The sequence below is a fragment of the Ascaphus truei genome, chromosome 22 (assembly GCF_040206685.1).
Source record: "Ascaphus truei isolate aAscTru1 chromosome 22, aAscTru1.hap1, whole genome shotgun sequence".
Classification (NCBI taxonomy): domain Eukaryota; kingdom Metazoa; phylum Chordata; class Amphibia; order Anura; family Ascaphidae; genus Ascaphus; species Ascaphus truei.
In genome coordinates this window covers 4,337,628-4,361,638 of record NC_134504.1, presented here as the reverse complement: position 1 = coordinate 4,361,638, position 24,011 = coordinate 4,337,628, and the positions used below count along the sequence as shown (strand labels likewise).

The following is a 24,011-nucleotide window of genomic DNA, read 5'->3' as shown; positions in this document are numbered from 1 at the left end:
AACCAGCCGAGCAATGTTTCTGTTTGAGATCACACGCACCTTGTATCCGTTTGTAGAAATGTTGCAAGCTGAAGTGTGGGGGTGTGATTTCCTGCGCGTCTCTCTCCCCCTTACCCTGTGCTAATTGGTTCTTTGTAGACATAAGTACACCGCCGCTAATGATCTAATATATATCTATAACCTAAATGCCTAATTATTGTCCTATTTTAGCTCTTAAGGTGCCGTCCTCCCAAGATAAGAGATATCCAATAAGTAACTCCAACTTGGGAGCGAAAAAAACATAGGGGAAAAAGTAGGAAAAGAATATAAAAATTATTATATAGTGTACAGTAAATACAAATATAATGTATAGGGTAAAATATAGAATATAGTGAAATGGGAAGCCAGTGAGAACATATATATTGCACTCGGGAGACGGCGAGAGTCTAACATTGATTTGTATATCTGTGCGCTCGTTATACTGGAAGGGCAATACATGACTTAAGGAAAGATGTTTAGTTGGGGAACAATGTTACACTGTGTTCTCCTCTGCGCTCTTCTCCATGAGTTAGCCCAAAAGATACTGACCGTGAGAAGACCCCAAAGAGATGGAGAATTGATACAAGCTGTTGAAGCATGGACATGGATGTGAGGGATATATATATATATATATATATATAGATATACAGTATACACATATATACACACACACACTTATTGTTTCCCAATTTCACTAAATTACTACACCAAGTGTGGCCAACTCCAGTCCTCAAGGGCCACCAACAGGTCATGTTTTCAGGATATCCCTGCTTCAGCACAGGTGGCTCAATCAGTGGCTTAGTCTTCAACCACCTGTGCTGAAGCAGGGACTGATTAAGCCACCTGTGCTGAAGCTGGTATACTGAAAACCTGACCTGTTGCTGGCCCTTGAAGATGGGAGTTGGCCGCCCTGGTACTATCCCAGATCAGATTTGTGATACTCTCTCCCCACTTTTCCCCGTAGGTTTTTGCGCTCCCAGGTTACTAATTGGTCCGTTGCCAGCCTAAGTCTAACGATCCTGTGCTGGTGCCGGAGCAGACAAGACATGCACTTCGGTTTATGTATTTAGTTTGAACCCACTTAGCACCTCGGTCCTGGTTTCACTTTGGTCCAGTGTGAGGCTGTCCCTTTAACTCCTGAGTGCCAGCGGGGTCAGCAATGTCTGTGCCTGCAATATACCATGGCGCAGTTAGAGATAGGCGAAATTTTTTGTGAATTTGGATCCGCAGCGGATCGGCCGGTTCTTTGGTCCGCAGATTTCAGCGTCAAAAGTGCGATTCGCGTTTGGCGAAATGTTAAATTATTATTACCAATACACTCCACGGATTCCGTGACCCGTGGATCCACTATGCTTTGGCGGATTCTTAAAATAAACGCCAACGGATTGCTGAATCCGCAGATTGGATCCTACGAATCCGTCCACAGGTTGTATGCAATGGCGGATTATGACGAATCCGCGTGGATTGAAACCGGCAAAATCCGTTCGCAGATTTTACACCGCGAAACTGATTTTGGGGGTAACGAGCAAAAATCTGGGAAACGGATTTGGGCAGATTCACCCATCTCTTGGCGCAATGCTTGCAACGTAAGTATTAGCGAGCGATGTGGCGAGTGGTTACATTGGGGGGGGGGGGGGTCCCCCAGCACTCTGAGATTAACCCTGCCTGCTCCATACATTTGAAACCTTTCTCGAACGTGACTCTAAGGGAGAATTGCGAATATTGTCTGGCTACATACGTCTTCCAGAGGTCCGAAACAATTCTGCTTCGTACAGAGATTCTCAACGCCAGTCCTCAAGCCTCCCCAACAAGTCAGGTTTTCAGGATATCCCTGCTTCAGCACTAGTGGCTCAATCAGTGGCTCAGTCGAAGAATGCGCCACTGATTGAGCCACCTGTGCTGAAGCTGGCATATCCTGAAAACCTGACTTGTTGGGGAGGCTTGAGAACCCCTGGCTTAGTATACCGGACGGGGTTTCACCTGAGAATATCTCCACCTTGTGAAAGCAAACACATACCCCCCGTAAGTTCACAAATCCGTCCATGTTTATAGAAAACACGTTACTTTAAGAGATCTCTGGCAGATCCCTACCAACTAGACAGATGGAATGATATATATTATATGTATAATTGGAACATTATAGTGTAGAAAGATGAGACTAGATTTCAGAACTTCCAACAACCTACATCTTTGATCTTTGTATATATTTATCACATGCAAAAGATAAAATACTTGTTTCCTTCTTCGGTTGTTGTACAAGTTATAATGTTTCAGGGGCCCCTCTGAGATCTGGTATATGGGCACAGGCCATATAATCGGGGATAGGGGGGGTTTAGCATAGGAACACACTGCCTGTATACAGAAAAACTCGATGCGGCCTCGCTTCTCTGGCTAATGCATTTCTCGCACATCGACAGTTGTCCATACAAGGTACCCAACTCTAACACCCTCTAATAATTCACCCAGCTGCTTTTCTATCATACTTGTGACACCGACTATTTCTTATTAGTTTGTTTTTATTGACCTGTTATTATCCTCTAAATGTGGCTTAGTTGCGTTCATCGTGGGGAGGCGGGGAGGGGAATAAAAAAGAATTCTATTTTGGGGCCATGGGGGAGGTCGATTCTGCTGATGTTTTCTTTACGATGCATACTAATATATTATGGTTATATTATATATGGATATATTTAATGACACGTGGAAAAGTTTGTGGATTTTCTCTCTCTCGTTGTATTTTGTAGGTGGCTGTCACTGTGACAGAAGCAACTTGTAACTCTTAAGCACCCACTTGGTAGAACTAAATTCGGCGTCCTGTTGATTAAACTCTTGTTAAACTACACTTGGCATGTCTGTGGTTCTTAACGGCTTAACTCCTCGCTTCCGGCAAGCCCGCAATATCGCTAGCGTCGGTTCTAGGCAGGGGACACCGACTGGGAACACCCCCAACCTGGGAGCCGGTCCCATCTAACCGTCGGATGTCTTCAACTTCATCTGTAATTAGACAGGACGGATACCTTTGGCCATGGGGGTTTGATTATCTACCTGTTGCAATCTCCGAAGAAGCTTCAAACTGGTCGCTCCATGGTACACTACACTCAACTTTCCACTGACTTTACGGCAGAGCTATAACCCAACACGTATATCACGTGTCCCCCCCTCCTTCCTCACTCCCGAGGACGACTCCTCTAGGTACCTGTTTCACGCTATCTTCCTGATACCCGCCTCTCTTGTTTAGCCTGCTATTTACAAGTCAGTCCAGCAAAGAAAAGAGGCCGGTTTTCAAGCACGGCGTGAAGGAGCTGCCAAAACTCCCCGTCTTATCTCTGACAAAACATCTCCTGGACGCACAGATAAAGCCCAAAGATTTTAATTAACTTTGTACGGCGCCAAACACAATCCCCGTCTTGGTTCTCGTCCGCCTGCGCCGTACGGGGATATGTGCCGTGCGAAAAGCGGCTCACAAAGGGGCCTGTATGCGGCCGCGCTACAAAAACCCTCCAGAAGTGTCGCACTTAAACCCTCTGCTAATTAACATACTCTGAGAACTCAATTAAGAGGGCTTTTTTTGTTTTTAATCCATGCCGGTTTTAATTAAAATGCATGAAGGCCAAAGGCCCTTAAGAATGAGCTCCTTTGTGCGGTGGATATTACGGCAGAATTTAACAAGCCTTTTCATGCTCAGAAACGTTTACATATTTATGTTGCACTACGTCGCCCTGCAGATGTCTGGACACTTTTAAAATGGCCGCCTTATCTCTAACAAGCCTTGGATTAATACCACTGATCCACGCAGGCTTTAGAGCAGAGTGGGGTCTCCAACGGGCCGGATCAGCAAACATTTAGTAGTAAAAAGGCCACAAGCCTGTTGTAATGTCTTTTTAGATACATTTAAATACTTGACAATTATTATACAGCATGTCAACATTTTGCCTGCATTTATACCATCGGCACCACATATATTTACTAATATATATATATATATATATATATATATATAAAACGAACAAGTGAGTTTCAGTGTAAAAAAAACGTCACTTCGCTGCCTGAGCAGAGAGTCAAAGAGTCACACGCAGGCCCCACGTCGGGCGCCAGGGGAAGAACCCGACATTTTTGAATATTGATATAGGAGGATTAAAAGTTCCTAAATAATGTGCAAACTGACCAGAAGATCTGCCTCCTGATTCGTAATTACAGTTTAAGTGTGTGTGTGTGTGTGTGTGTGTGTGTGTGTGTGTGTGTGTGTGTGTGTGTGTGTGTGTGTGTGTGTATATAATTTAATTTCATATAGCGCTTTTCTTCCAATGGGACTCAGCACGTCACAATTACAGTATAGCACATGGTGCGCAGCACATAGAATTTATACAGACACAGTCCCTGCCCCGAAGAGCTTACAATCTATGTTTTTGGTGTCTGAGGCACAGGGAGGCCAACACCGGGAATTGAACTCGGTTCCCCTGATTGACACTCAGTGTCATTGCTTACAGAGTCAGCGCCTTTATTCACCGAGACAGACACAGACACACACAAGTACCCGGGGCCACCGCGCCATTTCACAAGTGTGCGCGCATATAGATTTCTTTTTACCCCCCAAACTGCATTTTTCGGATTGCCGCCCAACTACTCTATGTGCAGTTTCAGCCTCGAGGACCAGGCGTGGCGCGCAAAGCGGTGAAGAGACGCCGGTCCGGCGCCGATACGCCCCGGCCTGTAGATTTACAAACTGTCGGAGGGGAAAGAAAACCTCGTTTTTCCGAGCCGTCTTTAACCCAACCGTTGCCAACGAAGACCGAATGGGTTTCCGTGCAAAGTAATATCACAAAAATTCCAGGCGAGATTCATAGCGAGCTCTTTTTATTAAGTATCGGAAACATCCGGTGTGCCCTTCTGCTTATGATTGTGCCTCGATCTTTAAACACTTCTCTAATAGTTTCCCCCTTACCCCACCCTCCTTTTTTTAAACATAACAGGTTTTTCATTTCACGGTGTTAGACGTGTCAGCGGAAGAGTGTGAGAAATGTGTTTGAGTGCTTATAAATTGCCCGGCTATATGTGTGCCATATGGAAGTCCTCACACACCGGCCATGGGAAACCAGTCACCGACGGATCGTTTGGGGGCGATTTATACTCTCCGGCCCGCGTCGTTTTTATTTGCCGCTGTGTTCAGATGGCAGCGTAAACGCGACTCGTGGCTCCTCCGGGTTCTATTTCCGGACGCAGCGCTGTGTAACGGGAGCGGGCGAGGAATGCCTAGTTATATCAAAGCCGCAGTGCAACGGAGGACCAGGGTGAACTAATAACGGTGACATGTTTAAACGTCCAATTCCATCCCAAATAAACTCGCAGCTAAACTCGCCAAATAACAGAGCCGGCAATTACAAGCGTTCCCCTCTCCCCCGAAAAAAAAATCTATACACATAAATCATTTTGGGTTTTAAAGATTGCCGCTGTGTCAGGAAGAGGCGGTGGTCGCTATTTCTCCTCCCAGAATCCCCTGCTTGTCTCGCCCTCACTATTAACTGGCATGTTGCTCTATCCCAGCAGGACAGGGGGTAAGGCTTTCTCCCACTTAGGGAAGTTTGGGAAGGGTGTGCAGGCGTATGGCAATTTAAAAAGCGAATGGAACGGCAAAAAAAAAAAAGCATAAGTAATTGCATTGTTACTGGTTACATTTATGTGATCGGTTTACATACAAATTAGACATGTGCAATTATCCCTAAATCAAGCAGGGGAAATAATTAACTGGCCAATTATGGAGAGAGCAAAGTTAATTGTTCAAACCTTCACCAAAAAAAGGGACTTCAAATGTGTTCATTTACCTGATGTATGTAAAGAAATCCATCAGTCACTTATTTAAACCATGTAACATATCATTTCCATTAGTTCACTGAAGTCCTAAGTGTTCACGGTTCCACATGGACTGGAAACTATTCCTGGGCCTGAACTTCATTATATGCCTGCGCTGTCTAAATAAGGAGGTGAGAGATAATCACATGGGCGCTGGGAGAGTACGGAGCAGCTGGTTTTAGGTACCGGCGCTGCGTCACGTGGATCTGAAAATGGTAAGGCGTGGGCCAGGCTAGTGTATTGATACACACCATGGATATTATATTCTTATACACAGTACATTATTGCAGCTGTTGCACCGTTCTTATTTGCGAGTGGGGCGTTTTTTCGTTGACTTCAAGCGTCGGCGCGTGGTTGATTCCTCTGAGGTTGGACGTTGAGCCGTGTGGCGCGGCAGATTTGCACCTACACACAAGTGTGATGGGACAAGAGGTGTACCAAGGCGGTACGTCAGACGTTTAACCCCTTTTTTGCTGCGAAACGCGTTGCCAGACCCTCTCACAGCAATGGGGTTAACTGGTGGTGTGTCCATGACAGAGATAGGGTTGCGCTAACGCAGCACAAGTGTCAATGTGTGGACAACCCTTCTGCATCCAAGGTTAGGTCCAGTACAAAGAAAGTGTTTATCAGCTGAATGCTGAAGTGAAATGGTAATGAGCGCAGAAGGTCCACGGATAGTCCAGATGTGGGTTACATAGAACAGTCGTTTAAAGATCCCCATGCAGGTCACAAAGTCAACATCCCTGAGAACGGGTTCTTGTGTGTTTGCAATGGGACAGTGAACTTGCCTCTTGCTGAGGGCTCCGTCGTTCAGGACAGAAGATGGACAGTCACCGCTGCTTCTACTGGGGTCCCATGGCGGGTTGCGTTGTGTGCCCTGGTCACTTTGTTGGCCAAACTGCCACAACCACAATGGCGATGAGAAGGAGGACGATGACCACCAGCATGGCTGTGAGGAAGAGAGGCAGATAAAAGGTTACATTTAGGAGTTGGTACACGGGGGTTCTGCAAGGAGAAAACGAGTCATTGACCGTATCCACTGCCAGAGGTGCGAGCAACGTACTGCAAAGCAAAACAAGGCAACCACTGGTAGGAAAGGCGGTAGAGGAACAATTCAACAAAACACTCTAAAAAATACAAATTCATCAAAAAGTCTTAGATAAAAATCCAAGTACATTGTCATCTGTGTATATCTACCTATCCATCTACCTATCCATCCACATATCTGTCTCTTTATTTATCTACCCATCCACACGTTTATCATCTACCCAAACCATCTCTCGGTCCATCTCGATCTGTGTGCAAAAAAGGACAACAGCCCGACCCTAACCCAATACAGGCCGTAAAACGCCGACCTTCTTCCGCTTGCCAGTTACCCAAATTAGAAATCAGTTTCGCAAACCACTTGATAAAACATTAGCAGGGAGGGATTAGACTCCGGATAACAGGTACATGCCACTAACCGTTTTACCATTTGTAAGCCCAGGTCATTCGTAACCATTTCAGCGACAGTAACAATACGACCTCCTGCTGACGGCGCTGCGCCTATTCCCAACTCCAGCGGCGGTGCTCTAACCCTCAGACCACACTGTTGTCTCTAGGAGCGGGGGGGGGGGGGTAGTTAAGCATGACACAGCCCTTGCTGACATGATGATGAGCCGCACCTTCTTCCAGCAACATTTAGGAATTTGTTGGCCTGCTTGTGCTCTGCAGCCCTTGGTTACCTGGATCACACGTGTAACACGCAGCGGCTTCTAGGAAACAGCCCAGTGCATCACACAAACTTGCCTAAGGTGAGAGTCGTGATCGGGGGTTTAGGGAAAGATCGGGGGATGGGTTGGGGGGGGGGAATAGAAATTCCAAAGCAATTTGAAGCAGGGGGAATCGCCACTACTTGTCCAAGACCCCACCTCCTGTAAATAAACATGCTGCGATATACAATGCTGATGAGTATGACTTCACACTTCAAGTTAGAGGAAGCTGCTTTTACGAGGAGCAGTGCTTCCCTATCTTTTTAAACTGGCGCCCCCACCAACAGCCGTGGTTTTTTCATTCTGTAGTCGGAAGATGCCCACGGTTTCATTTCCTCCCAAAAATCCCACGTGACAGAATAAAGCGGCGGTTCCCCGCCTTTATTACACAGCGCGCCCCCTGCTACAAAATATTTGTTCCGCGATCAATCCAATTGCAGACTATCGCTAACAAAGCTGTGTGACGATCCCAGGCAGTGTAGTGTTCTGAGCTCGTGGGGGGAAATACACCCTTAATAAACCCCCAAACTGCCCCTCAGTGTGTGCAGGCAGCATGGGGGGATGGGGGGGGGGAACAGCTGTCACTCACTGGGAGCTTCCAAAGTCATGTCCCATAATGCCGTGCTGCTGTGGATGCAAAGCATTGTGGGAAGATCCTGCTGTCAGACAGCTATACACCCCCCCGCCCTCCAGCTTAAGGTAGCGGTGCGCAAAGAGATTTGCTGCGGGGGGCACGGGGTTTACAGTGGCCCCGCGAGCTTCCCGAAGGCATTTAAATGAATACAGGAGGAGCTGCATGGAGAGGGGCGCGAGGAGAGGGGGACAGCTGACATGGGGGCGCAGGGGGAAAAGATTGCGCTCCCCTGCCTTAAGGTGCAGTTTGGGGCCTTAGAAAGTGTGCAGTCCCCCCACACGGGTTCAGAACCCCGCTATATACTGCCTGGGAGCTGCCAGTAGATACTGTTTTTTGGGGAACCCCTTGGAGACGCCTCACGGCCCCCCTGTGGGGAATCACAGGAATAAAGGATTGCACATAGCGGAATAGAATAGATTGGCTGGGTTATCGGCACCATATTTAGCAGGTTGCGTCGTTGGCCCCCTCCGGCAGAGAAAGGGTTTCGTCACAGGCTCTTCTACCCCCGGTGAAAACAAATAAATGAAAGAACTTGGCAGGCCGTTAAGAACAACTGGACAACGTCCTTTGCCTTCCACTCAACAGCCCAGTGAAATATTGGCTGCGCCCGGGAGGAAAAGCCGCGAGTGCATTAAGGCGAGATTACCATGCCATTTTTTAATATCCGTCCCCCTTCTACGCTGTGAGAAAGACATTGGGGCTGCACGAGTGGAAAAAAATACAGGGGAGAGGGGGGGGGGGGAGAAGGTCGTGTGCCTGGGATATGGGAACAAGAGGAGTATTACTCAGTAGAATATTTAGAAGCTCAGCTCACTGGAAAAAGGGAAAACACAGAGCAGGGAAGATATTGGAACGGCTGTAATACACATGCCTGTCCCATTGGATAAAGGGGTTGGATGCCAAGGACCTTAATGAACCCCCCCCTTGGTCGGCAGTTATAGCTTTTCTAACAAATATACAGATATACATAGAAAGCTTTCCAACCCATACCCATCTCTTGTTCTAATGTAGAGAGGCGAGACCTCCAAGGGGCGAAATCAGGGAGATTTGTGGGTTCTGGCCATCACATTGTGGCCCTTCGGACATGGCTGGAAGGTCATGGGATTGGGCTCTCCAGTGGCTCCGTGACGCAGTAGCGATCTTGCAGGAAGTGGAATGGAAAAGGATCCCTTCCCGGTCATCAGTGACGGAGCAATCACTTAAATCGCCTCGGAGAAGTTGTCATGGCATCGCGAGCGTCGGGGGGGTCCGTGGCGCTATCCCTCCGGCGCTCAAAAGGGTTAATCAAATATGGCGGATTGCAAAAAAATTTGTTGGCAAAGAATTCATTGACGTGGATGCGTCTCTGGTGCTAAAAACCAGCGAGAATGACTCGGCCCAAAGTTCTGGTAGACGAACTGGTGCAGGTGAAATACGGACTTGTAGGCTGCGATATCTACATAAGAGATCTTCGTAGATAAAGTTATAGTGGACGGAGCTTCGCAAACCTCACAGGGCTCTTCTTCCAGTGTCTGGTGTACTGTTCAACCCAAAATTGGTGAGAAGAGACAGGTCTGCAGTAAACTGGCCAACAACTACTTTATCACTGGTGATTAAACCCCGACTTAGTGTGACCGGACCCTACCAGAACCAGGAAGTACGGTACCCCATGTGCTATGTTAGGGTCCTGTGCTGAGCGGAGGCCCTTTTGAAAGCCCTAATAAATGGAGATGTGCCAATGACTTCAAATTTGCTTTGTAATATTGCAATTCTTTCCCGATATTTGGCTGAATTTGCGCCGGACATTCACATCGCGAAAAATGGAACCAATTTTGCCATCATTCCGCCAGAATTTCACTCTAATTTCGCCTAAAAGGGTGTACATAACAGGCCATATGACCGTGACTTTTAAAGCTGGTCAAATTATCCAATTTCCGCAACATTTTTTCACAAAACAAATGACCGTATTTGCCGGATTATAGCGCGACCCTGAATTTAAGGCGATCCCCAAATTTCAGTAGCAGCTGGAAAGAAAAGAAGACGTTCACACACACACACACACACACACACACACACACACACACACACACACACACACACACACACACACACACACACACACACACCCCGACTCTCTGTGTCGGAGCTTCCAGCAGCCCCTCTAGCCGCCTAGGCGATGGGGGGCCTCCCTCACCTCTGGCTGCTGACGCGGGAGGGGGAGGAGCGAGCGGAATTTACAGCACAGCTGGGAGTGGGCGCGCTCACTCTGCTCCCGCCTGGCCTACCTCTTACATCTGACTGCTGATTGGCTCGCCAAGTGGGCGGGTCCGATTATAAGGCGAGGATGTACTTTTCAATTTAACTTTACTGGAAAACCCCCCCCCCCCTTATAAAACCTCGCCTTATAATCAGGCAACACCGGTAAAAATTAAAATAGGCGCATTTCGCCTGGTTCCTAAACGTCAGCGAACGTTTTGCCCGTCTCTGCTACTAAATCAGATAAGAATCAACCGAAAGATAAAACGTGGGAGCGCGAGATTGTTGCGTGTCTGCTAAACGGGACGGGGGGCTTTAAAATGGTAAAATACCACCGGAGAAAGCGTAGAAATTATTTTATTAACGCTTTGAATGCCGGAGGGGACGTGGCGCCACAATGCCGCGGCATCTCCGGCACTCGCGCGATCGCTCAGTCACCGACGACGCGTTCTGCGCTCCACACCAAAAAAAACCGAGCAATTTGTTTATGACGTCGCAACTACGTCATGAGGGTCCCCTGGCGTGCCTGCTGCGACATTGGACACCCAAGGGGTTACTGCTCCCTTTCTCCCCATTGCTGTCAGAGAGGCCCGGCGACGCTTTGCTGCAGCTCGTAGAAATATCTGAATAAGAGAGACGGGGGGACCTTCTCGTCCCCCCGCACAAAGGGAGCGCTTGTCGGCTGTCCTTGAGAGACTCTGGGCTGGGGCATTGTTCTCCGACGCTCCGATATTTACACTGCAAACGCTCCGCTCATTCGGATGCTGACAACTCCTGGGAACCTGCCTGGGTTTTGGCAACGAGTCAAGTGCCTTGTTAAAAAAAAAAAAAAGGCTGTCATAAATATGTCTTGTTTTGACAGCTCCCTCTCGAGTACGCGTCAGAGGAGCGCGAGCCTCATGCTTTCACCGGGGCCTGGCTGATTTACCGTGGAAAGCCGCTCGGAGCTGTCTCTCTCGTGCTGCCGGAGTATGTGGAATATGGTATTAATTAGGGGCTACGGTAATAGGCTTTTAATGGAGGACATGTCAAAGGGAAAATAGGGCTTCACGGATTCTCCGAGGGGCGTCTGACACTGGATCGGGAAATACAGCAAAGAAATACATTCCCAGCCTGCTAGGGCGTCCTTTGGGAACCATTGGGCGGGAGTGAACAAGACCCAGCCCATATCCCCTATAACTTTACTTAGGTTGAGCATACAATCTTGTGGGTTCAATCCCAGCCATTTAACTCCTTTAACTGCGAGAAATGTATTGCTGTCCCGCACTGGTACTGTTCATCTCACTCTTCTCGCCAAATGACCTTCTATCTCTCTACTCCGCACCCTTCCCACCTGTAGACCACAATGAGTTATGCCGTCCCATGCCTCTCTCTTGAAGCAGCAGTACGTAAGGTTTGGAAAGCCTTATAGGAGATCCCGTCTCGCTATTTCCAAGGCTGTTTTTATTTATTATCTGGGGCTTCATTTAGGGGATATAAGCGGTTGAAATATTAAGTGTCCGGGAGATTAAAATGGAGTCTAAAGGTTACCGTGGCAACCTCAGAAGCCGAGAGACAGACTATTTTAAATAAAGAATAGCAGGACACACTCAGGGGCAGGATACTAACATTATAGGAGTTAAACAGGTTTCTAAGGGGGCTGAGGCAGAGCGAAACGCACGACACGCGTCACCAGGAATCCACCTCCGAGTCGGCTGCACGGCTAAATAATAAATAACGAGCACCCTGGTGGATATAATAACATAACGGACGCTTTCTTCCTGCTTCCATCTGCAAGCGACCGTGCAGACGGAAATGAGAGGCACCTGCTGGGCTCCACCCCAGAGGCGGCTGCATGAAATACTCTCATATAGAAGTACAAGGTGCTATCCAGGGGGGCACATCAATTGTACAGATGATACGGGTGCCACTATAGAAGAACTCATATACTATGAGCTGCCGGTATAGCAGAGGCAGCGCTATACTGAGGCATTTCTATGCAGAAAATATAACAAGGGGTTGGAGTGTTTACGGTCGGATTCTGTGACTGGACACGCAGACTCTGACGGCGGTGAGCTGCTGGACTTCTCCGGGAGGAGAGGGGTTAAACGCAGCATCGACTGGAGAAGTCAAGGATATGAGGTAAGTGTTACTTCCAATATTTTTCCCCGTTCCATCCTGTTTTAGACGCAGGGTTACAAACGTTCATTTAACCCCGCTGAGATCAGATTTTTGGACTGTGTGCCGCTTGTCAAAACAGGCACGCAGAGGTGGGAAGGAACCCGTGGTGTGTGCCGCCTGTCACTGGCGTAGCCGTGTGACAGAGGCACCGGCACAATAGACTTGTGACCCCTTGAGTTTGTTGTTGAAAATGCAGTGACACAGACTGAAATAACCTTTTACCCATGGGATGTCCCTCACAATGTGACACCCAGGAGGCCGTCCTACATACCCCAGTGTGACACCAACAGAACGAAGCTTCTACCCATGGATGTCCCTCACAATGTGACAGACAGGAGGCCGTCCTACATACCCCAGTGTGACACCAACAGAACGAAGCTTCTACCCATGGATGTCCCTCACAATGTGACACACAGGAGGCCGTCCTACATACCCCAGTGTGACACCAACAGAACGAAGCTTCTACCCATGGATGTCCCTCACAATGTGACAGACAGGAGGCCGTCTTACATACCCCAGTGTGACACCAACAGAACGAAGCTTCTACCCATGGATGTCCCTCACAATGTGACACAGACAGGAGGCTGTCCTACATACCTCAGTGTGACACCAACAGAACGAAGCTTCTACCCATGGATGTCCCTCACAATGTGACACAGACAGGAGGCTGTCCTACATACCCCAGTGTGACACAGACATACAGTATTACCCATGGATGTCCCTCGCAAAGCCGTGACACAGACAGGAGGCCGTCCTACATACCCCAGTGTGACACAGACATACAGTATTACCCATGGATGTCCCTCGCAAAGCCGTGACACAGACAGGAGGCCGTCCTACATACCCCAGTGTGACACAGAGATACAGTATTACCCATGGATGTCCCTCGCAAAGCCGTGACACAGACAGGAGGCCGTCCTACATACCCCAGTGTGACACAGACATACAGTATTACCCATGGATGTCCCTCGCAAAGTCGTGACACAGGGACACAGACAGAAGAACCCTGCAGCCCATGGCTGTCACTAACAAAGCTATGTTGGAGCCATAGCTATGAGGGTTAGAAAAACGATCAGGATCTGACACTGGTGGGTGAGGACGTCTTTCTGCACTAAAAGGGTAGGAGAAGCATGGACCAGCCCCCCAGCAGAGGTGATGATGGGCAATATGGAAGGGAAATCGCAGTGTACTGAAGCAGTTTCCCTTTGCTCTGGTAGATTGAGGCTTCGCTCAAATGAAACGAGCTTAAAGGGGCAGTTCCATCTACTGTTTTCCCATGAGACGTCTCCAGGGGGTTTGACCCCCAGCCCCAAAATATGCACTGGCGGCTTCCAGGTAGTATATAGCGGGTCCTGAGCCCGTGTGGGGACTGCGCACTTAGTAAGGCCCCAAACTGCACCTTGGCGTGTGGGGGGGAGGGGAGGGGTAAAGCTGTACACTTATAGCAGGAGATTCCAAAGTCGCTTCCCACAATGCTTTGCATCCACAGCAGCAAGGCATTGTGGGGCGTGACTTTGGAAACCAGCATTGGAAGTGAGTGACAGCTATACCCCCCATGCTGCCTGCACACACGAGGGGCAGTTTGGGGGGATTATTAAGCGTGTGTTCCCCCCACGGGCTCAGGACTCTATACTGCCTGGGATCGGTCACACAGCTGTGTTATCGATAGTCTGATGCAGGGGGCTCAACTCCAGTCCTTAAGCCACCCCCCCCCCCCCCCAACAGGTCAGGTTTTCAGGATATCCCTGCATCAGCACAGGTGGTTCAATCAGTCCCTGCTTCAGCACAGGTGGCTCAGAGGTTCTGTCTTCAACTCCCCAACTGGTGAGATTTTAAGGATATCTCAGCTTGAGCCACTGATTAAGCCGCCTGTGCCGAAGCTGGGATATCTTGAAAACCTGACCTGTTGCAGGGGGTGGGGGGGGGGGGGGGGAAGTATTGACGGTTGGAGTTGAGCCCCCCTGTATGATAGTGAGTTTTCATTCACAAGCGCGTGCTTGTGCATCTCTTTTTCTTTTGTAGTGGTCATTATATAGCGCTGACAGGGGACGCAGTGCAGTACATGGAATTGTGCAGGTATACGCCGTCCCCATAGAGCTCACTATCTAATTTTGGTGCCTGAGGCACATGGAGATAAAGGGACTACACGTGTGTGCTTGTGTGTATATACACGTGTGTGTTTGTGTGTATATACACGTGTGTGTTTGTGTGTATATACACGTGTGTGTTTGTGTGTATATACACGTGTGTGTTTGTGTGTATATACACGTGTGTGTTTGTGTGTATATACACGTGTGTGTTTGTGTGTATATACACGTGTGTGTTTGTGTGTATATACACGTGTGTGTTTGTGTGTATATACACGTGTGTGTTTGTGTGTATATACACGTGTGTGTTTGTGTGTATATACACGTGTGTGTTTGTGTGTATATACACGTGTGTGTTTGTGTGTATATACACGCACGCACGCAATATTGAATTTAAATCAATGTAAATATAGAAAATTAAATCAATCATACATTTATTACGTTTAAATATTTAAAGGTGCAAATCAATAAGGATCAAACAGATGGAAGTATTTTCCATTTTATCCTGTGTGTTCATTTATAATCGGGGTCTCTGAGAGGGGGTGACTGATAATCGTGTTTCTCCCCCCCATTCTGATAAGATTCTGCGATCTATGCACACCCCCTCCCTGTCAGAGCCCCAGCAAGGACTGAGTACGGGATAAAGGAGAGATAAGGAAGGAAATGTTGAGCCACTGATAGCTCTCTTGCTGCCCCGGAGAGGGCTGCAGTGAATTAGTTAAATGAATGATAAATAATAGAGGCGGTGGTTGTTTCTTTTATTATTAAAGGTTCAGATACTTAGTGCATTGTATTCCGTTGCACACCGATGTTTCCGAGCAAAGTAACAATGTGAGATCAGAGAGGTGTCCTCCTCCCTTTAATGAGAGGCAGGACACACACGCAGAGATAGGGTCCCACACTTGGTCTGCTGATGAGATGATGAAACCCTGGGAAAAGTAAACTTGAATTCTGCAGCTCCCCAGGTGCACAGTTCATAACCAGCCCAGGAGGGGATAGTAGGGATGGGGGAGGGGAGAGCGGGGGGAGGGGAGAGCGGGGGGAGGGGAGAGCCGGGGGAGGGGAGAGCGGGGGGAGGGGAGAGAGGGGGGGGGGAGAGAGGGGGGGGAGAGAGGGGGGGGAGAGAGAGGGGGGGGGGTGAGGGGAGAGAGGGGGGGGGATAGTAGGGGTGGGGGAGGGGAGAGAGGGGTGGGGGAGGGGAGAGAGGGGTGGGGGAGGGGAGAGAGGGGTGGGGGGTGAGGGTAGAAAGAGAGAAGGGGCAGAGAGAGAGAGAGGGAGAGAAGAAGGGGAGAGAAAGAGAGAAGGGGTAGAGAGAGAAAAGGGGGTAGAGAGAGAAGAAGGGGAGCGAGAAAGAAAAGAGGGAGAGAGAAGAGAGGGAGAGAGAAGAGGGGGAGGGAGAGAGAGGAGGGAGAAGAGGCAGAGAAAAGAGGGGGAGGGAGAAGAGGACAAGGGTGAAGAGGGGGGCGAGGGGGATAGAGAAGAGTTGGGAAAGAGGGAGAGAGAAGAAGGGGAGAGGGAGAGAGAGAAGAGAGGGAGAGAGAGAGAAGGGGAGAGAGAGAAGAGGGGGACAGGTAGAGAGAGAAGAGGGGGACAGGTAGAGAGGAGAGAGAGAAGAGGGGAGAGAGCGCGAGAAGAGGGGGAAGGAGAAGAGGGGGAGAGGGAAGAGGGGGATAGAGAAAGAAGAGGGAGAGAGAGAGAGTAGGGGGAGAGAAGTCAGACAGAAAATATTTTAATCTCTTCACTGCGAGTGGTGCCAGAAACACATTCTGGCAGTGATGGGGTTAATGGTGCCTTCTGTCATTTACACGTCTCTATCACACACGCACACGCACACACACACACTAATACTCCACACAGACGCACACATACACACACACACACAGTGTCACACACACACACAGTGTCACACACACACACACACACACACGCACACACACACACACGAAGTCACCACACAGACAAACACACACACTAGAACACTATAAACACACAGAATAAACACGCACTTGTGCAAAGATACACACGCTTATATACGGCTGACGCTGTAAACTTGAGCTTTCATTTAAAAAGGGGTATAATCCAAAATAATCTGTATTAAAGTAAACAGATACACGAAAGGCTTTCGTGTATCTGTTTACTTTAATACAGATTATTTTGGATTACTCCTTGCTGGTTGCTGTCTCTTTACTGGTGTTTGGGCTGGTTCATATGTTATATATATATAGTACAATATCAATTAGTCTCATACCAAGAGTGTTACCCCGTGGTCGATACAAGCAACAATTAATTCCTACTTAATTACTCTAAATTGCCGCTTGTAAACTAGAAGATGCACATTCCTGCGGAGTATACAGAGATATTGTTCTGCGTAAGCGCTTTGGGTTCCTGCATGAGATGCCTGAATGTCGATTGTCTCCAGGGGGCCAGCAGTTTGTGGGGGAGGTGTCGCAGGAATGTGGGGGAGCAGATATAAGCGGGACCCTGCAGCAGTACAAGCTTTTTTAAACCCATGTCCCATTTAGATTGTTTAAAAAAAAATATATATATATATATGTATATCTTAACTTGGGAAATTGCCCTTAATTTTCCTCTCTCATCCCACTCACAAACATCAGTGTCAAATCCTCCGGCGATTGTCAAATACCAGAGACGTATGAATACAAAATCATTTTTCCGGAGCCTCTTAAACATGATCGTCATCGAGAATGCCCCAGGTATTTCCCTGCAGCCCACATCGCTCACATCTGAAATCGATGGGGCGGCCAGGAGCTAAAAGCGCTGTGTACAGTACATCATCCGTGTCTTTCAACAGGGGTTCCTAAGAAGCTTTGGGTTCTCCCAGGCATCGCTAAAGGGTTCCCTGCAATTTTCAGATCATTTGCAAATTGTACTAAATGCAGAAGAATTTACAATGCATCTGATCTCAGACACACTATTAGAGAGAGTTGGGGTTCCTTACAATGCATCTGATCTCAGACACACTATTAGAGAGAGTTGGGGTTCCTTACAATGCATCTGATCTCAGACACACTATTAGAGAGGGTTGGGGTTCCTTACAATGTATCTGATTTCAGACGCGCTATTAGAGAGGGTTGGGGTTCCTTACAATACATCGGATCTCAGGCGCGCTATTAGAGAGGGTTGGGGTTCCTTACAATGCATCTGATCTCAGACACACTATTAGAGAGGGTTGGGGTTCCTTACAATGTATCTGATTTCAGACGCGCTATTAGAGAGGGTTGGGGTTCCTTACAATACATCGGATCTCAGGCGCGCTATTAGAGAGGGTTGGGGTTCCTTACAATGCATCTGATCTCAGAAGCACTATTAGAGAGGGTTGGGGTTCCTTACAATGTATCTGATCTCAGATGTGCTATTAGAGATAGTCGGGGTTCCTTACAATGCATTGGATCTCAGACGCGCTATTAGAGAGGGTTGGGGTTCCTTACAATGCATCTGATCTCAGGCGCGCTATTAGAGAGGGTTGGGGTTCTCCAGAATTTCACAATATAATTATAGGGTTTCTTAACCCCAAAAAAGGTTGGAAACCCCTGATTTATGTATTTGGGCACAGTAGAAAAACATATCTTGAGCTGTGAACCTGACATCAAAACGGTTAGGGAGTTCCATCCGTATTACATTAGTACCAAGGTGCGAGGGTGGGAGGCGTGCGAGGGTGGGAGGCGTGCGAGGGTGGGAGGCGTGCGAGGGTGGGAGGCGTGCGAGACGGAAGGAAAGTCTCCTTCAATTAGGTAGCTGATGCGTGTTTGTGGTCCAACGAAGTCAATGCGTGAAAAATAATAATAATTAGAAAACGGGGCTAAATACTTTTAGGACCACTTCCCTTACTCTGTCTTTCAATAAATCTTTTTTTTTTTGGATGGGTTTTAAAAAAAAAAAAAGAAAGAAGACAAATGTGTTTTTCATTGCAAGCTGCGGCCAAATCTCTTTCATTCCCACCTCGCTGGGGAGCGGTGTCATGAACCCACTACTACCCCTTCAGCCCATTTCCCATGAACCATGGACCACATTGTGCTGATGTAGACTCGCAGCCCTCCGCAGGTAAGTGACCTCTAACCAACGCTCTCTGCGCCCGAAGGACGTCTCACGTACTTCTTCCTGCGTCTGCAGAATGCTTTGTAAAAGATGGCCACAGACTGGGGGATTTTGGTCCCTGGGGAGGGAACAAAAGGGGCTCGGATTCTGAGCATCCTCGAAAAGAAAGCCCGTCCGATAAATGATAGGTATTCAGCGCAGGCTCACGCTCATGGACGGAATGCTTGGCCTTTCGCGGAGCTCTTGAAGGACCCTCTCACTCACAGGGCTTATACGAGCTGGGGGGGTGGGGGGAACAATGAGGCTTCTTGTGTGCTTCCAAAATCCCATAGGAGGGTCTTCATTTCATGTCTCCCTCCCCCCTCTTTCCTTCTCTTGAGCACCCTTTAGCAAACCGTGAGTCCTTAATACGTCCATTGCTGGGTAACACGTTATCAGGGAAGAGGTTTACAAAGGGGGGCGGGGGGAAGGGGGGTCTCTCAAAGGACGTCAAGCGCCATTCCCCAACGTGATGAAAAAACAGATTCATATATCCTTCCCTGAAGAGCTAACGATTGTATTTCTGGTAACTGAAGCCCAAGGAGATAGAGCGACCAAAGTTACACATGCAGCTGTGACTGGCTCTCGGTTTTACTGCTTCCGGGGGTTGTAACTATAAGAGTGCTGCAGGTGATTCTGTCTTTAAGTGGTGCATTCAGCATGTATAATGGCGCGATGCAGCCCTCCTTGTATTAGAACATATTATTTGTACAGATTTCGCCGTGTCTCATCACGTGGGATGTTTGTATTAGTAAGAACCCATTGAGGTTGAACCTTTGCGTCTCGTACCCACTGTATTGCTCGCTTTCCGAGTGCCCCACATATAAATACAGAGAGAGAAACTCGGACGGCTTCCGCTGCAACATCTCTCGCACTCTGTGCGTCAGAGAGCGCAGGCCGCGGCTCAGTAACGGCGGATAAACTACTGGGGTTTGTATGATGCCAGAGCAGCCACCCTGGATCGCAAGGGAGCCGCAGGATACAGTGCACCGAGTACTACCCCTTGGGGACGGTCCCACCAGGTTTCAGGAAAAACCAAGCACATTGCTCTTATAAGTTATCCCTAAAACACGGCCTGGTTTGCGGAGTCCCGAGAAGAGAGAGAGGGAGGCGGTGTGTGTTTGTGTATTTATATATAAAACTCTTCCTATTGCACTATGTATTTATATAGACGCGCGCACACACACACACACACACGCCATTTTACACCTATTATTGAATAAATGTCTGTGCCTCTTCTTTTTTCTAAAAATGGTTTTTAGGGCACCAGGCCCAATGATCAGGGCTCAGTTATAGCCGGCTATTTGGTGTGATAAGGAATAAAGATCACTGGTGTTGGGGGTAATCCAGCAATGAACGCTGCGTGAGACTCAATGCATAATGCCTGTATGGTAACATAGATTTATGTGTAAGTCTCTGTGAAAAGCTGACTGTCCCTCATATATACCATAATGGGCAAATCAGCTAAATCAGTGAAACAGACATAAACCGCTATTGAAATAAGAGTATAAGCATAACAGGCAGAGTACTCACAAACGCAGCAGTGCGATCCCCATGATGAGCGAGCCCCTGTTTTTTCCACTGTAGCTGTGCTCCGCTTCCGGATTCCACAGACCGCTCCTTCCTTTTTTCTAAATATATACAGTATATACACACACATATACATACAAACACGCGTGTGCGTATCTCTATATAAATACATAGTTCAATAGGAGTTATATATATATATATACACACACACACATATACACACACACACACAGTACCGATTTCTAAGCGTGCGCGAGAGCGGACGAGCGCTCGCCTACCCGTCTCCCATTGGTTGAAGTTGGAAACCTTCAGCTAATTAAAGCAGCTTGAAGAAGAATAATGACGGGTCTGATAAAGGCGCGATAGGAAATGATCACGGCTGCTATACACTTCCTGTATACATCAGAACATACAAATATACCCAGAAATACACAGGGTTTATTGGTAAACGTATAATAAAGGTGTTACGGGGGCCTCCGTTGGGCATGCTCGCTGATATTGTAAGCTCGGGTATCCCCACATTGACAGAGGAACCAAAGTGTTCCTTGTTGCCATGTGCCCGGAGTTGGGTGGTCCCTGCTGGTGACCTTCTCCAGCAGTGAAAGGGTTTACATGAAACCCTTTCTAAGCTTCTACACATGAAACAAATGGGGTGTAAACCCCTTGGAATAGATGATACTTGTTCTCTGTCTCCAAGGGCGATTTATCGCTCACCCCCCCCCCCCGCGCAGCATTCATCGACCACACAAACACCCAGCAACCCCCTCACCCTCTCCTTTGCAAATAAAGTGCATGAAGAGAGAGAGAAAGAATTGGGGGGAGGTGAACGAGAGAGGGAGAGTTGGGGTGGGGGAGCTGTTGGGACTCGCTGATCTCTGGAATACATTAATATCCCTTTTCTGGAAGCTCTCGTACGGGATAACAATAGGGCAGTGACTCTGAGGTCTGGGATCTTCAAATAAAGGCTCCCTGCTGTCATGGGCAGCGGGACGTGGAATGAGGGGTGAGATCCCCCTCGCCCTTCCCCTTGTTGTCTCTCTGGCGCAAGCTGTAGGGTCTCTGTTTGCCCGTTACTAGGAGGCCTTGGCTGGAAAATGGAAGCATTTCCTAGGCCATTGAAGCCCTGGTTTATTAGGCAAATAAAGCTGGTGTGAGACCCTTTACTGGGGGGGATAATGAGCTGGAGGGACGGGGGTTATGGAGGGAGGGCCCTTCTTGTATTTTTGTCCTCCCCTACAACATGCTTGAAGAGAAAATCAACACAGACCGACCCTAGTCTTCTCGTGAGCGCTCAATACCGGGCTTTCAAATATCAAGTTCCCACTTATAGAAGACTATAAAAATTAAATTCATTTGGGGGAGCTATGTAACTAGGCTTTTAATACAAAGTGTACCACCAGGTAAGGGTTAATATTCCCTCATCTAGAGTCTACATCACAAATTTTACACTAGCTGCCTGCCTAACTCCTCCTATTACCCCATATAACCGCTCCCTACAAATTCTCCTATTGCCTCATATAACCACTCCCTATAACTCCTCCTATTACCCCATATAACCACTCCCTATAATTGCTCCTATTACCCCATATAACCTCTCCCTATAACTTCTCCTATTACCCCATATAACCGCTCCCTATAACTTCTCCTATTGCCTCATATAACCTCTCCCTATAACTCCTCCTATTGCTCCATATAACCCCTTCCTATAACTCCTCCTATTACCCCATATAACCTCTCCCTATAACTTCTCCTATTACCCCATATAACCTCTCCCTATAACTTCTCCTATTACCCCATATAACCACTCCCTATAATTGCTCCTTTTGCCCCATATAACCCCTTCCTGTAACTCCTCCTATTACCCCATATAACCTCTCCCTATAACTCCTCCTATTGCTCCATATAACCCCTTCCTATAACTCCTCCTATTACCCCATATAACCTCTCCCTATAACTTCTCCTATTACCCCATATAACCTCTCCCTATAACTTCTCCTATTACCCCATATAACCACTCCCTATAATTGCTCCTTTTGCCCCATATAACCCCTTCCTGTAACTCCTCCTATTACCCCCTATAACCCCTCCCTATAATGCCTCCTATTACCCCATATAACCTCTCCCTATAACTTCTCCAATTACCCCATATAACCGCTCCCTATAACTCCTCCTATTACCCCATATAACCTCTCCCTATAACTTCTCCTATTACCCCATATAACCGCTCCCTATAACGTCTCCCTAGCGCCTCCAGTCGATGTTCTCATCCCAGCGGTACAGCTGCCGCTTGACTTTGCCATGTTTACGGACACACCTGTGGCTCCGTTCCCAACATCGCGGATCTGAAGTATATTAGAAATGCCCTTTGAAGCACTTTCAAGTTCCCGGGCCAAAGGAACACTATTATCTCATTCTGATCTCTTTTTAAATAAAACCCCACGTCATCTCAAAAGTCCAAACGATCTTTCGAAAGCGTTATTATTAAACCGTATGTCTGTGCCGCATGAAAGCCAACCCTTGGTTTGACGGGCAGCGGTGCTTCTGGGCGTCAGGAAATTAAACGCTCACGTAAGCCTCCACGAGATTAAAATCATTTTTCTTACGGATGGAACAACATATGAGGTTCTAAGTCAATGTGGTTACTAAAAGCACCCCTTCAATACCAGAGGTGGATGAAGGGGTTAATATGTTTAACCCTGTCTGGGCTAAAACGGGCCGACACTGAACCATTAAGCCAGGACGGTATTTTCCCGGAGGTTAACACGAATCCAAATTAAACAACGACCCGTTGCTTATCTCCTTCTCATACCGTAGGCGTGACGCCACAAAGGACTTACCTAGAGACCTAAACCTCCCACCTAAACCTCACACAGATGTGTGGTTACGGGGGGGGGCCTTGGCAATGCGCTTTTCGGCCAAAAACAAGACTTCTCTTCTCGTTGTTGGGTTTTGAATGTTAAGGCATAGCGTGACTAACTTGGGGTAATGTCACGTTCACTTACCAGGCTTTTGTGGATCTGGCAGTTGGAGGGGACAGGGAAGAGAGCAGAGGGGTTGACTGTAACCAAGAACCTACAGTCTACATCGGAATTCTTTGAAGAGAGTGCAATTGGGAGTGTAGCTTTATATGCCAAAGTCACAGATGGTACAATACTGCATCCCTAAACTAGTGAATGCTGTGTACAAGCCTGTGATACACGGGTAGCACATTATCACACAGTCGGTCTTATGTCTAGGTTCTTAAACGTGCTGCATCAAGCTGGTCACTCATTAAACATTTCATAGGTCATCCCTTTAATAAAAGAGGTGGGGTGATGGGGTTAACCTTTGAACCGTTAAAAGGATGTGCATTGGGTATTGTGTTTTTGACTGTCACTATACCTTGGCACAGCTCCGCAGCGCCTACGATGAGAAGCGTCTCATCAGTTTTTGGAAGTCCGGATCACGCTAACGCCTACATTTATCCTTTCTTTTCTCCGCGTGGATTGGTCAAGATGACCTAAAATTAAGTGTTAATACCTCCAGGCTTCTGGCTACGCAGTGAGGTTGGACTGCAGGATAAGCCGATCATCAGAAGCCCAATGTCCCAACCTCATGGTATTTACCCAGAGCCAGAGAATATTAAAATTGATGATGTCACTTCTTCAGCCAGGATAT

The 24,011-nt window shown here is 47.8% G+C and overlaps 1 protein-coding gene across 2 annotated transcripts in view; it reads right to left on the bottom strand.

Annotated features, from left to right (window-relative positions):
• Positions 1–4,852: 4,852 nt before the first annotated feature.
• STX8 (syntaxin 8) overlaps positions 4,853–24,011 on the bottom strand; it is a 106,777-nt gene continuing 87,618 nt past the window's right edge. For both annotated transcript variants that reach the window (XM_075579690.1, XM_075579691.1), the window contains exon 8: positions 4,853–6,811. In XM_075579690.1, coding sequence (XP_075435805.1) covers positions 6,744–6,811 — 68 coding nt within the window. In that variant the 3' untranslated portion in view covers positions 4,853–6,743. The remainder of the gene's footprint in view (positions 6,812–24,011) is intronic.